The following is a 16,103-nucleotide window of genomic DNA, read 5'->3' on the forward strand; positions in this document are numbered from 1 at the left end:
CACTTTGATATGGATAATTAAGTGACTCTAGAGATGCACTGGGATATAGAAAATGACAATTTCTCTGTTAGTTTGGGCTAGGATTTTTCCAGAGGCTGCTACAGGAGTTTTTTCGAATCCCACTAATTTCCATAGTATGACATTACAGGACCTTATTCCCTTAGGTTCATCTTTGACAACCTCAATCCCTACAGAACAGATAGTACAACAATTATGCTAGCAAAACAAATTGTGTGCTATACTACAAAGCAAACTCTTAAATGAACCTTAACACAACAGGATTGTTAGGACAATGTATTGGGAAAAGATCGCCTATATTCTAAAGTGTTTGATACAGAATTCCTTCCAGCGTCCAGTTGTGCAGTTCTTGGACTTGTGAAGCCAGCAGAGTTTTGCTTCCACTAGGACTGCAGGACTGTAGCGTAGAAATTAACTCAAGTGCAGTATCATGGGTGTTAGCAACAGGGTGGGGAAAGTTGGAAAATAGAAATAAAAAGTCAAGAAAGCACTAGTACCTTGCTCCTGGAGTCTCCTAACAGCTGTAGGCAGGAAAATATTGAAGGGTGGGAAAAAGCATAGAGAATTATGTCAGAAGCTTATGTAGGGTTTGTTTTCGCAACAAAAACGTATAGCAAATGTGTCTTAGCAAATAAAAAAAAAATACAGTTTAAGCAAAATAAAAGTGGGTATAATAACGCCTGACTTTATCTCATAACTGTTGCACCACTCTTACAGCCTACAATCTCCATTAGGGAGCTTGGAAGTGAGATTATCTGTTCATAAATTTTTTAGTGTCAGATCTACACACAGCACCTCTTTGCTTACTTTTCAGAAATGCTGCTCTGGAAGATACCAGAGTCTTTAGTAATAATTTATTTCCCCGCACATTAATAGTAGCATTTGATTTTAGAGTCTTGGAAAGAAATTCTGATGTCAGGAAATCACTATCTACAGTACAACACATTTAATCAACTTCACTTAACCAAGTTCTCTTTCAACCCGCAGTTCTTACACCACACTTTTTTGAAGCTTAGCTTCTTTCAAGACCCCCTGGCTGGCACCCCTGGTTTAAAGGCCTTACTCAACACCAAAGTTTCCATCGCCCTTTGAGTACTTCTGACAGATTCAAGCACTGATTCCCAGCATAGACTATGGATTTAGGCCAAGTCCAGCTCTCAACGAGAAGCAGTGGATCCAACAGGAATTGTACACAGGGAGTGGAGGTCACAAAATGACCCAATGTGTGTTTTGTTTAAACCGAGCATTTGCCTGAAGTCATCTTTGGAGAAGCTCTTTTCATTTCCTACTACAAGGAAAATACTCCTCTGAAAGCAAGGCTGCTGAGTTAATGTGATGGTTGCTTTTACTCTCTCAAAAGAAACCTGAGGAGGGTTTGCAAACTGCCTGTTGTGAGAAGACAACCAAGAAAAAGCAAATTGGAGTGGTGGGAAAGAAGGGGACAACACGATCACGTTGCATCCCCTAAAGTCATACAAATTCAGATTGATCAACCAAGTCAGAAGCACCCCTTAGTTTCCAGCTACTTATGAACTTCCTTTTTTAAGTATTCAACCCTCTAAGATTTTAACATTCTAGTATACTACAATTTAGTTTAAGAGAGTGAAATATTTAAAAGGGAACTCTCTAAGTTTAGCTGATGATTGAGTTACACCCAAAGAGATCTCAGTGATGAGTAGTGAACTGAAACAGTGATCCTCTCCTCCCCCAAGAAACCTGTATTCAGCAACTGCTCACACTCAGGGACACAGCCCAATTTCATTTACACAGGCAAACCATCGCTTATAATTACGCCCTGAATTGCACTGGTAGCAAATTCAAGGTGCTGAGAACAGAAACTGGCTCACAAGCTGTTGTATTTGGTAATAGAATGTCCACTAACTATTCAGCCCACTAAATGCAGCATTGCCATCTACCATATACTACCTTTATATTATTCACAAATACTTTTTATAGAATCTACCTTTCCTCTAAAAAAAAAAAAAAAGTTACATTTCTCCAGGAGTATCATCCAGAAATGGAGGTGACATGAGCTGGGTGACAATCAAATATAAAAAGGAAAATGTTAGCTATCCTTAGGGAAGGTGAACTAGGAAATGAAGAAAGTACATTGATCACAAACTCTGGGGACAAGGCTCATTCTCCAGAAAGAGAGACCTGAGATATCTGTCTCAAGATACATCAAGAAATCCTCCCCTCAGCTCAGGTCTAGGGCTGGAGAAAACCCAAGGTACGCTGCTACTCAGCTAATGCTGTAAGGTAATTGCTCCTGTCACTACACAATCTCTCACCTGCAAATACTTAAGCTAAATCCAAAGGTTTATCTTCACACTTGTCCTCTGAAGACTAGAAAACACTCTCTAGCATCTAGCTGAGAGAGATTATAGTACAGTAAGATTATACAGGACAATGAAATTTTTTAAAATGACAAAAAAAATCTGGAAAAGCACTGCATTTTTGAAAGTACTAACATCAAACTAGACAAATACACTTCAATTTAACTGCATGAAATGGTACCAATTACAGGCAAGCTAAGTTATAAGCTGATCCAAGTACCCAGCCAGGTGCAAGTAACACAGGGCAGGAACTTGTGAAATTCTCAGTGATTTTTGAAACCTGATCAGGAATTGAGACTAACAGAGAATACAGTTTTTTGGACAAAGTCTTCATGCAGGTAATGGGGTGGATGGAAAGCGCTGACCCCATTGGTGCCAAGCAACCCTATAGTGTCACGTTTGTCCTCTGACAGCCAAGCAGAAGGCAAACAACTGATCCAACCCACCCTGTAGCTCTAGCACTGAGCCACAGCCTGCTTGATAACAACTGCAGAGAACTAACATGGAATAAGGAAGCAAATATATCCAAAGACAAAACAGCAAAAGGTAACCAACTCTACAGCATGAGACACTGGCACAATCAGAACAAAGCTATTTAAGAAAGAGGAGAACGTACGTACAGGTAACTTTAAGCCACTTTCCGGTGTTGGAAGCATTTTGTATTTTTCCTCTTACCAGTGCATCGGCCACAGCAGCCTCCAGATCTGTGCTTGTGCTCAGGACTCGCATGGCATTCACAGAAGCAGGCATCCTGCCTGGCTGGCCGAGCCCAAACCGGTCTGCACAAAAGACAACATTGAAAAGGATTGTTAAATGAATTCACATTCACTTGGAATCCTAATCAGGTGCCCAAGCAGCTCTCCCCACAGGCTCTGGGAACTCGCAGTGCTTTTCCATTAAACACTCTTTTATCCAGAGCTCCAGAGAGTTCACCATTAGAGTAAGAAATAAACTATTGTTTGTTGGGCCCCAGAGCCAATTTTGGATCCTCAGGGTATTATTTTTTTTTAATTATTTTTCTTTCTTTTTTAAAATCTGGGAAGCAGGGTATCTATTTTGTGTTTCTTTTTAAACAGAACTTGTTTCAAAGTTTTACTTTAATGTCAAAGGCAGACATGCCAGTCCCTATCTGGCACCCTCAGAAATCAAGAGAAAGCCTTTCATTAACTTCAGAGAGACAGAATCGTGCCCAGCGTCAGAACATGTTAATACCTGAGCACTCATCCATCCTGCAGCTTTTTCTCAGGCAAGGATGTAAGACTAGCAGCACCAGATTAGCCTATTTTATGTCTCAAGGCTTGATTAACCTGTACACTACACTCTACAGTATAAAAACAAGATTTGCTTGTGAAGTGACCCCAATGTTTGTTTTAATACTGTTCTTGAGAAGCCATTTAAATGTACACTGGACTGAAATATTGTTTAAAAGCTCTGTGATATTAAAACCAGTATTTTTGATGAAACAATATCATCCTCCCCTTGAATTTGACAGTAAAGCTCTCAGTGGCACCAAAGTAACAGGGCTGAGTGCAAAACGATGTTTACACTCCTAAAACTAATTAGCTGACTTTAACATTTGCCCAGTCTGCCAAAAAAGTTACTGAAATTAGTTTATTTGGGCAAAGGCCAAATTCACAAAGGTGTGCTAGCAGGGATATGACAGAATCAGTGACTTAAGTATCACGGGCCGGACTTTGGCAGCACCGTCCCACTCAACAGGGGCAGATGAGATACGCTATGACCGGGATCCTGGCTCTGGTCTACAAGCAGTAAGAGATTAGTTTTGGCACTCCAAGTTTGTGTTTCCATGTGGGCTTGTCTTTACTTGAGAAGGGCTGGGAACACCCCTCCTGGGACATACCTTACACCTCTGTCCCCCATATGTGCCAACAGAAGTTTTGCCAGCAAATTTGGTGGAGCAGAAATCAAACTGCGTGGATCCATTTGTATTTTGAGAAAAAAATCTCAAACCTGAAGAGTAGTATTTATTTCAAATAGGAGTGTTATATATAAAAATTTACTGTTTCTTAGAGTTATGTACCCACACAAGACATTTCTGATTTACAACAAAAGCACATTTTCTACAAAACACATTACAAAGGAAAAAACAAAAAACAAAAAAACCAAACCAAAAAAACACAACTAAAATTCTTAAAACTACTGCCAAAAAGTAATCAAATCATGACATTTCACAAAGAAATAAAAGTTGTATGTGTTATTACTATCCCCTTTTTTAATGCACTTGTGTTGAAGAATGATTTCAAATATTTAGGTGAAACAGTACATCATCCCTAAAATGGAAAGATCTGTACACTCTTAATAGCAGCACAGAGACAATGACAATGCATTAGGTCTTATTGACACTAAAGGCACTACTACAGAGATATACACTACAAAGATGTACAGAAGACAAGTATTTTCCTAAGTGTAAACTATATCTGGTATGGTACAAGGGCTGTAAATGTTGGTAAAAGTTCTGGACGCATTTTTATATTTAAACCCAACTCAGTGACATTACTCCAACAAAATTTGGCTTTAACTTTCGAAATAACATCCATCCAAAATACCAGTCGTTTGTTTTCACATTAATTTAGTATTACATTAGAAAAGGGAAGATAGCTTTGTTGTTTGCTTGGGTTTTTTTTAAATGAAGAACAGAATGACAAAGTAATTCAATTGTAGATAAGTTTAAATACCCAGCATAAAGAAAGAAACAAAAAAAAAAATTGAGCCTTTTTTAACAAATTAAGCACAGTGTGGCATGCTGATGTTCATCTGTCTCCACAGCTAGCAGAAACTTTCTGAAACACTTCTTTCAGTGATCTTTAAATTCATAACACCTAAAGTCACTCTGGTCTTCTCCCCAAGACACTATTTTCATACCCAAGTGCAGAAGCTGGACCTTAGGAGAGACCTCGGCATCTCTCTAACGTGAGGCTGGAAACACATTCAGATCCAGAAATAACCAGTACAGGCAAGTCCAACGTTACTGGACAAGAAATAAGCAGAGCATGCTCTGCCCACTTTCCCTTTTCTCCCTAACTATATTTATTATACTTGTTACAAACTGGGTGAGAACTCCTAGCCAACATTTTTGGCCTGATTTGGTCATTTTTAGCCTTCTTTAGGACACAGGTAACCATATACAATTTGATTATGCTTTGCCAAACCACTGGAGCCAAGTATGAAGTGACTATCACAGGAAGCTGAATGCAAAAAAAGTTTACAACTGTATTACAACTGAGGGCTTTTAAAAATATTTTCAATTATTTTTGTTAATTAAAAATTCAAATTATTACTTTGAAATGATGCAAACTGATTTGACTCTTTGGCATTTTTCATCAAGTAGCCTGATAAGGAAAATGTTTCCAGAGTTTTAGGTAAGTGACAGCCATATAACTAGACTTCAGAGAAACAGAATATTTTTCACTCCCTACCTAAAGGGATTTAGTTACATAATTTTCAGTATTGCTAATTCCATATGCAATTTTAACCTCCAAGTAAACACTGAGCCCTTGTCTTTGACATCATCTTTGTCCTCACAACTAAGTTTCTATTGACCCAAAGCTAGCAGCTCTCTTTCATTTCAAGATTCCCAGTGAAATATCCCATTTCCAAAGGTAGTTAAAAGGTTCTCCACAACCTGCGCCTGTGCAAATCCTGCACAAGGATGGGGAAGAAGCCACTGGAATCTGCAGATTTTTCTCATTGTATGCAAGCATTAATTTCCTGATGCAAACACAGTGAAATTAAGGAAATAATTTTTTCAACAACTTCCATGTACTTCGGACAAGGCCTTCAGAATTAGGATGGATTAGCACATGTTATCCTCCAAAGTTCATTTTGAAAGCTCATCAGGTGCTTAACTCGTGCTGCTCTTGTGCATTTTGGAGAGGATCCCAAAAAGCACTTTCATTAACAGAGACAGGAGTCCAGAATATTTAGTAATAAATGGGATGAAACCCACTGGGATCAGGTCCTGGCACTGGGAACTGCTACACTGCTAAAGAGGAAACAAACAGGAGCTACAAGGACTCTGCATCAGTCAGGATTTAGCCCATGCTGGACAACTGATGCAATTTACAGGAGAACTGAGAAAGCCCTGGATCACCCTTTGTTTAAACACTGCTCACAATGTTTGTAAAATACACAAAATTAAAAACATCCAATAAACGATATTTGAAACAAAAAGGCACGTTGAACAAAACTGAACAGAAAGCCCCGCAGTGGTGAGAAGCACATGCCAAGTGCTGGCTGATGCACATGACAGCAAACGTGAAGATGGTGTAAAACAAGACGACGTATAAGAAGCGGATTCATGCAGTTAGCGCTTGTTCACCTGACTGCCCAACAGAATCAGCAGTGGAGAGAGCACTAGTGGACCTGGAATGACGTCGAGAAGCTGCAAGTAGAAGGAATGGCAACACCCACAGGATTAACACACATTGAACCCGAGACAGAAAAATGCCACAGTCCAGAGGGGATGCGTGTGACCGCGACCAGTAACGGTGTTTCGTAGTGACAGGGAAATGACGCTGTGTATGGATGCAGAACAGATACAGTGCAAGCCTCACAGCGACGCCTCTGTCTGTAGCTTACCCCCACTTTTCCCCCACGATCGTAAACACGATGCATGACAAAACTCATTTGTAACAGTCCCAAACCCGGTGCAGTTCAGCAAACAAAAAAAAAAAAACCCGGTGCACATCAGTCACGTTCCAGACCCAGAGATCTGGAAGACGGCATCATGAGAACGTGGAGCACAGACCTACAGAGCAGGATTTAGATGTGTCTGATCTAAACCCCAAAGTGAAGCCATGATGAATGGGTAGGAATTGTGCTTGCAGGTATTTTTCCACAACATTCTAGCCTATGCATAAAAAACCAACATTAACAAAGAGAATGAGTAACCACAGAAGTAGAAAGAGTCATACAGGGAGGTCAGCCAACCACTGCACATAGGTCTTTGGGCTGGGTTTGGTTTTTTGTTGTGTTTTTTTGTTTGTTTGTTTTTCTTCCAAGTGAACACACGTACACACATATCACAGCTGTTGCTACTACCTAAAGTCTCTCGCTGTTAACAAATTTTGCATACATGTTTCTTAAATGTATGTGTGTACATGCACAGGTAATCTGAATATGCACATCATACACCGCATGTATGCAAATTGTTAATAGCAACGGAGCACACACAGTAGCAGAAGAGCTGAAGCCAAAGGCAGCTCCTACTTCAATTCCCAGTTGTCAGCAGCATAGGAATTATAAAATGCCTTTGAAGAGGTTTTCAGTTCTTGGATTCAACATAAAGGTGAGCTCTTAACGAAAGCAAATGGAAAGCTGGTCCAGCCACTTCCAAATTGCAGAAATTCAGTTTTTCTCGAGAGGTTTTCCCTGTGTCTTAGCAATGACATGCTCACCTAGCTCCAAGCAACTGACCCCAGAAACCGACTGCTTACTTGAGCAATTCGTCACCACAGACTCACTGAAGGCCTTGTTGCTTTAGCATCATTACTAGTACTGTCAAGAAACTGAAAGAATAAAGCAGAATCCCTTTCTAACACAAAGAGGCTTTGTCAATTATGCATATACGTGTGCAGGAGAAAAATTATAAGTCATCCATTTAAGGCAAAGCATTCATAAACACAAATACTAATATCATAAACTAGAAGTCAGCAAAGTGAGAAAAATTAAAAAGTTTTTTCCAGCTGTGAGAGCTTGACTAAAAGCTATACAGATTATGCAATGTGGTCTTTAGCTATGGAGAACACATGCATCTATTCCAGAGAACAAACGCACTGACACCGTAACTCATGAAACATTTGCAGGATCAGTGCAGGATTATGGACTGAACCTCACAATTAGGATTCTGAGCTCACAACTGCTTTCTCCTGAGCCATCCGCTGTGCCCCTGTGGATGTCACCGCAAGATCAAGGCCCATGGAAAAACAGGAATAACAGTTACAAAAAAAATAATCATCACAACTCTGCAAGGAGACTGAGTGTAGAGTGACTCTTCACTGGCGCTTGCCAACTTAGGACACAAGAAGTGTGGTGCACAGACATGCAAACCTGCACAGCAGCCCCGAAACAAAGCAATTTGCGAAGTCAGGATGTCAGCGTTGACATTGACCGTAATACCATTAAATATAACAATCCTGTCACTTACATATAGCTAGTTTAAGCATAACTTACTAATATACAAGTTAATATTTATGAGCAAAAATAGACCATGCACAGCAGGATTATACTATTCTAGCACTAATGTAAGATTAACTGGGTTCTAGAAATACTGTAACAGAATACATATAGTTTTGGCTTAAATTGACAAATATCAATTTCTTTCAGGTGAATTACACACAATATAATTAACAAGTTCATGAACATATTCAAGATTAAAGCATTCCAATGAAGACACACACAAAAAAAAATAGGATAACAACCACACTGGGTTACTATTATATTGATACTTCCTCCCTTAACCTTACCTTAATGACTTTTAATAACAATTTCTAGAAATGCCTTAATCTTCAGGTAATTCAATATCATGAGCTGAAATGAAATCACCCTCTCTCCACAATCAAGTTTGTTACAACCACTTTAACAGACATCTGTAACTGGAATTTTATAGTCAGTGTATAAGTCAGACTCCATGGTGGTGGTGGACAAAACTCACACCAACTGTGATTCTCATATGCTGCATTTGTTTTTCAGAACAAGGGCTCAAGACAGTATTTCAATTAATGTATTTTCACTACAATAAACAAAACACAGCACAGTGACACAGAACACTGATGAGTTAACCCTGAAATCCAGCCAGTTTAAACAAAATGGCTGGAGAAAAAAAAAAGCTTCATCCAGAACTGAACTAGGAAGGGAACTATAGTAGGTATGCAACCGCAGCTAATTTCTATCTCTTTATGGCTCTGGTATCAAATCTGCTTCATTTAATCAATAAGAAGTTAATCTATTTATCTTAAAAGAGCCATGAATCAAGTTCTGAATTGTAACTCGGACACCTCACAATTTTTTAAAGCAGAAATTTAGATATTACAGATAATGCAAATAGGTTATTTCATAGCTCAAAATAACAAAGTTTTGAACGCAGAAGCCCCTCTAATATTAACCTGAAGATTCCACTCCACACCACTGAAATCAATGGGATTTTTGCAAATGATTTCCCATGGATGAAGATCACCAGCCTCTGCACTGATAGCCAAATCAATGACAACATCTATGCAAGTTTAAAGATTACAGTATACAGTACAGCAGACTAATCAAGTATGAGAAACAAACAGGAAAATTTTGCGCATTTGTCTGTATTTTTCATAACTTTTTCTCACTATTGAGTTAAAGTTGTAGAACTAAGCCCAAAATGCTGTTCCACCTACACACTACATGATACACCTATATTTTGTCACTATGTGCAAAACAGATCCTGTAATATCATTCTTTAGCCTTGACTAAATTTGTAACATCACCTCACTTTTAATACCACATGCGCAGCTATGAAATTACTACAAAAATGAAAAGGGCCTGAGATAAACTATATTTCATTATGTCTGTGATGACAAAAATCTTTCATATAACAAGTAATGCATTTGGTTGAAAATATGACATGGTATTTGATCAGAAACATTAACTATCCTGCTGTTTTCAGAATTGTGCAGAAAAACTTCTGCATGTGGTAAATGTAATGAAATTTTCTATTTGTACTGTACACTTAAGCTGCACATTAATGACACTCCCTCAAAATCTCAACCTTTCCACGATTTTAGGCTGCTTGAAAAAGTTTTCTACAAAAAGGCAGGTGCAACTTGTTAATATATGACTGACAATGTTGTGTAAAACCTCTACAAAAGAGAGCTTCTAACTCTCTTGGAGGATTTAGTATAGAAATGATATACTGCTACTGTACCTAGCTGTAAGAAAATCAGATCATGAATAATTAGAGTCACTCAACAGTCTACGATGCTACCGACAACTTCACTGTGACCTAGAATATAGAGGCTTGCCTTCCCATAAGATTTCCACCAGTGCTGTGAAGTGAAGCACAGCAGCCCCATACAAGCTGATTTAATGAAACTAAAAATAACAGACGTTCAAAAAATAAACTATTTTCCTGCTACCAGTGAAATGCTGAAAACCAGAATTGAAGCATGCAGAAGAAAACAGAAGGCAAACAGGGTTGGAAACAGGGAGTGTGTCAGGAATCCAAGAGAGGACAGGCTCATTCCACCTGGCAGCGCCTTGAAAGGGCAATCGGAAAAAGGGAAAAGGAGAAAAAAAAAATTAAAAATTGACCCTTAAAGCTCCAATGCCTACATGTACTCACCAAGTGGAGGAAAGCCCCGAGCAGGGCTTGTATCTCGACTGCTCTCACGGCTGGTATCGCGGCTGCACCCCTGACTCATGCTGGGTCGGGGGATACGACTGCTCCGTGCTAGCATGCAGCATGGAGAGTTTCAGAGAAGGTGAACAAGTTTAATGAGGACAGAAAGCTCAAAGTCAAGTCACATATCTGTTAGTTACGGTAATTATTACATTAGTAATTATAATTTGCAGCAGCCTTCCCAGGCTCTTTACAAACCAACTACCTTACGTGCTGAGCTGTGTTTGTGATGTGAAGTTTCAGCAGCATTAAATGTCTGGCTGACGGTCTGTTTTTTTTTCTTAAGCAATTCAAGTTTTGTTATTCAAGTAGAGCAGGAATCTTCAATCATTTAGGGGAGCTCTACTGTTACAAAACATGCAAAACAGGGCTAAAAGAAAGCCTTCTGGAATATTTTTTTCCTTAATTATAAGATAAACATCCTTCTGAAAGAAAACAGGTCAAAATTTTTAAAAGTAGTCACAATACCATTATGCAATTTTACATAGATTTGTCTTTCATATGGATAGTTTTGCCACAAACAAATATCCTAAGGAAAAAAGGTGTATTGTTCAGTCTTGCAGAGATATTTTTCTCCAATGAAAGATACTGGGAAAAAGCACTTAGAACCTGAATACCTGAAAGACAGGTTAAAAAAAAAGGTTTGAATTTTAAGGCAGCACCAGCTTCAGATCTTTAACAGAAGCTATCTAATTTCTGCTACTCAAACATTTGTAAAACCTTCTATTTATAGTTTTATATGAACACAGATTGAGATATATGTGCACGTAAGGAGATTTTAAACTATATTATTTACTTTGACAAAGCCCTACATCAACAATACTCTTTGGTCTGGTAGCTATCAAGTGTTCCATCTCCCACTGCCTACTGAGGCTCCTGCCTGGCAGCTGTGTCACTGAAACTCCTCATGCACAATCTTCATTTGGCCAAATACAAAGTAGAAGATAGAAGATTAAGCTGCTTTCATAGTAAAAACCAATTCCACTGCCTTTAGCTGAAGTATTGTCTAAGTAGGAAAAACAGAGCCAGGCCCTTCGGTTGCTTAACATCAAGGATTTTATAAAAATAAGCATTTTAGGTATTTAAAATTGGATTATTCCTCTGCAAATTGTGTCATTTTGACATGAGAGATGTTTGTAGAATGTTATTTAGTAAGTTGTATGCCTGGTATAGAATACAATGTTTTCTTATGTAAAAAACAAAAAGCAGTTATAAGAGTTTTCCTTGAAAAATTTAATGACTAGAGAGGGATTTCCTTTGCTGTTTTGACAAGGCAGTAGCATATTTTAAATGTTCAGGAAGTGCCTTTTAAGGAATTTTCTCATGTAGAGTAAAATCTAATCTACCAGCTTTGATAACAATGGAGCAGAGCCACATAAACATAACATGAACTTGCTTTATATGAATACTTTAACCATATCCTCATATTTATAAAAACAGTGCGATTTGCACGCTTCAGAATATATATATTCTTATAAAGTGGTTTGTATACAGAACTCAAATGTCTAGACTCAAGCTAATAAAGTTCACCTACAGTGCTTCTATGGGCTCACATACTCTGGATCTACTAGGACCCTTTCAAGCAAAACAGTACAGAACAAAATAGAAACCTTCATATTTAGGCTTTAAAAATGAAATAGAGCCTACTGCCAGATTCTTCGTTTCTCAAATCCTTCCCAGTTTTGCAAAACTCAGCTCATATTTCTCAGATGAATTAATGGTTCTGATGGTTGAACTTTGATGCCAGACAACACAAGATGAGCTGTTGACAAGGTGATTAGATCACCATAATGTCTAAAATTTCTGAGTTAGATGGTCTTGTAACAAATAAGACAGAGTAAATAATATGAATTGAATGAAATTAAGGCCCACAAATACCATAACCCCACAAGTGAAAGGAACACTTTAAAGTCTTCTACACAAATACTTTCTTGAAAATGAGGACTCTAGAAGCAAAGTTCTCATTCTTGGGTCTCATGCTTATGTGTAAATAATGGCAGCCTTCACATCAGGTTTGCACAGTCTTAAGTAGAGAAGATTTGTTAATCTTTTCTATGATACAACCCTACTAAAACTAGGAAAGGTTCTTTAGAGAGGGAGAGATGTAAACGATCAAAATATTATAATGGATGCACACAATACACTCTCCTTCTATAACAGCTAACAGCAGCTGCACAAAGTATGAGGAAAATGCAGTTTAACTGCATGAGAACAGACTAGTAGGACAATGCCACAGATGAAGCACAACACTGACAGCACAGAGTACCCAAAACCAAACACTGGGTACTTCATGAGTAATGGTCAAACAAAAGATTTGCATGCTACTGGATACAAATGCAAGAGAAAAAAAAAGGATTGGAAAGAACTGGATGAGTCTGTTGTGGACTCCCAGGCACCTGCCCCACATTTTTACTGCTGCGTTGTGTAGGGAAGATGGGATATCAGCTGTTCTCGTTGGGTACTGCCAGCAGTAAGGGCCAGCAGTGTTGTCATTTAGACAAGCCTTGTACTGTCACAGCCTGTTTTTGCAGTGCAGGCAGCAAAGGCAGAGAAGACAGACCTCTAAGTCTCAATTTCAGAATTCCCAGCCCCTAAAAATTGAATAGATATTAAATAAATGAATAGCAAAATTGATTCAAAGGAGCGGGCAGGATGAAAGCAGACAGTGTGGCCACAGCCAGCTCTGGACTGAGGGCCTGGGACTGGACAAAGGTAGGTTGCTTCCAATGAAGCCCCAACTTCCTAGATGTGTCTTAAGTCTTACCTATTTGATCTGGAAAGGCAGAGCAGTTGGATATGGTTATCATCATTATCAAAACACATTATTAGGCTGTCTTACACCAGTGGAATCCAACAGATGCAAATACCACCAGCAGAACTTGATGGTGTCCCTGTTTGCCAATCTACCACTTGGAAGAAAGCTGTATTTCATTAGGGTGTGATTTTTAATGATTCTTAAGTGGAGACTAAAATTCAGCAGACACTTCTATTACAGCAATACAAGCATTTTAAAGAGCCTGTAAACGCTGCCAGAACAGCCAAAGGAAAGCTCTGCAGTTGGGTACACCCAACAGATGCAAGTCAAGAACCGTCTTCAGCTTTCCAATAAACACACATAACATAACCCCAACAGAAGAAGTGCTGCTGCATTAAATGGATAACCAGCTGTGTCTGCTTCACTTTCTGGAGAATCAGAGTCTTGAATCTCTCACTCCTTTCAGATCCAACTGTGCCACATGATATGCTAAGCATCCAACAGAATTAACTGCAAGCAGATAAACTTTCAAGCCATGGGAAAGAGACATCACCTTTGAGATGTCCTTCAAGGGGCCTGAAGAAAAGCCCCTGGATAACCTCTGGGCAGCACAGAAACCATAGAAAGGTTTGGGTTAGAAGGGACTTTCAAAGCTCATCTAGTCCGATCCCTCTGCAACGAGCAGACGCATCTTCAACTAGATCAGGTTGCTCAGAGCCCCATCCAGCCTGGCCTTGAATGTCTCCAGGGATGGGGAATCAACCACCTCTCTGGGCAACCTGGGCCAGTGTTTCACCACTCTCACTGTCAAAAATTTCTTCCTTACATCTAGTCTGAATCTAAGTTAACTGCAAGCTGCTGATGCTTGCAGGCATCCACATGCAGAGGCACTATCAGCTTGACACTGCCACAGACAGGCAGTGGAAGCTTATTGCAAAAAGCCCAGCTGCATGCAAAGTCTGACTCTTTGTGTGCTGACCTTGCAGACACAGCACAGGCCCAGCTGCAACTCCCAGTTGTCCCTGAAGAAACTGCGCAAGTCAACGGATGAGTTATGAAAGGATCCGGGTATTACCCGTTTCCAACAGCCTGATCTGCACGATGCTTTACCACCTGCTGCACTGCAGTGTGATCACAGGCTTAAGAGATGTTTTAGCCCATTGGATAAGCACATCTGTGTCAAACGTGTAAATAATCCCACATACATTTGGTGCCAGACATGAGCTCAAGCACTTTCTTGAATCAGAATCTGAACAGGTCTATCAACATACTTAGGACCAAGGTGAGTGGGAGTCTCATGAAATGAACAAATGAAAAAAATGCCAACAAAAGCAACTGAAGCAACACAATAAGAAAGCAAAATACTGTTAGCTATTATGTTATAAAGTAATAAATACAATAGAATGAAGTATGAAGATGACAGCTCAAAAAGCTGTCTCCACCCAAACCAATATTACCATTTTCAAGGTCCAATAAAGACAATTTCTGCAACTGACCACTGAAGACAACACAAGTGTCAGACTCTCCTGTTCCCATGACAACCCAAAAGAACAGGCTGTGGCCATCAACCCAGGGAGCAGGTGGAAGCCACACACCTGATAGATCTGTCAGAGCTCTCTCCCAAAGAACAGACATGGACTGTGTTCACAGGGAGCACATCACAGCAACGAGATACAAATTATACGTTCAAAATAATTCAAGGCTCCCATAATATACCTGAAAGCAGGCAACCCAAGAGTGAGGATTTGACACAAGGCAATTCCCCTTCAGATGCTCAAGACTGTTGCAAATCAGATCACATAATGTGATGATCAGTTTAAGCTTATGTGATGGTACTATCCATCATTCTTTGTTTCCTCCTAAAAAACAATGTCCTTCTGCACTGTGAGAACAGTATAATTACCTCTAGTATTTTGGAGCCACTTTACATTTTAAAAGCCATGAACAGAAAAGCACAATTCATACAGAGGCCATAAAATAGATCAGACGTGAGAAGAACATTGAATTTGGAAAAATAATCACACTGAACATGTAATATTTTTTGATGAATCATAATACTATATGCACTCAGGTGCTTTAAATTCATATCAATATACTTAAAGAATGAATAAGATACATCTCTAACAACATACTCTAAATAGAGAGATAGCTTAAAATACATTTGCTAAAGCAGTAATTAAATATTTAATTGACAACAATAGGACTATAATTTCAATCAATTTCAATCCACTAATAAATTCTTTGGAGATATAAAATAATACAGTAACAGTATTAAAGTGTTCTTCCTCTACATAAGCTTCAAACTTGTGAAAACATTTCAATTTAAGAAATGAAAGCAATAATTACTTGTTCAGACAGCACACTGAATACCTTTTCAACCCAATCCAGATACACAGAAGTTTATATATAATGATGCTCACTCACCTGACTTTAAAAAATAAGTCTGCTGATAAATTTGAAAATAAAAACTATTATAGAATATTTACGTAAGTCACTGAGACAAGAATATTGGGAACAGAACAATTAAATCATAAGTCTAAAACATCATCCAAGAAAGTGGCTCCAAGATGTTAAGGATGAGAGAAGCAAACCAATTAAGCTGCAA

The 16,103-nt window shown here is 38.9% G+C and overlaps 1 protein-coding gene across 1 annotated transcript in view; it reads right to left on the reverse strand.

The window, feature by feature from the left end:
• CLASP1 (cytoplasmic linker associated protein 1) overlaps positions 1-16,103 on the reverse strand; it is a 171,773-nt gene that overhangs the window by 51,221 nt on the left and 104,449 nt on the right. Inside the window, exons 22-23 of the mRNA XM_082054938.1 lie at positions 3,030-3,133; positions 516-539 (exon numbers count right to left, since the gene is read on the reverse strand). Of these exons, the coding sequence (XP_081911064.1) occupies positions 516-539; positions 3,030-3,133 (128 nt within the window). The remainder of the gene's footprint in view (positions 1-515; positions 540-3,029; positions 3,134-16,103) is intronic.

Source organism: Streptopelia decaocto, assembly GCF_964273445.1.
Source record: "Streptopelia decaocto genome assembly, chromosome: 6".
Classification (NCBI taxonomy): Eukaryota; Metazoa; Chordata; class Aves; order Columbiformes; family Columbidae; genus Streptopelia; species Streptopelia decaocto.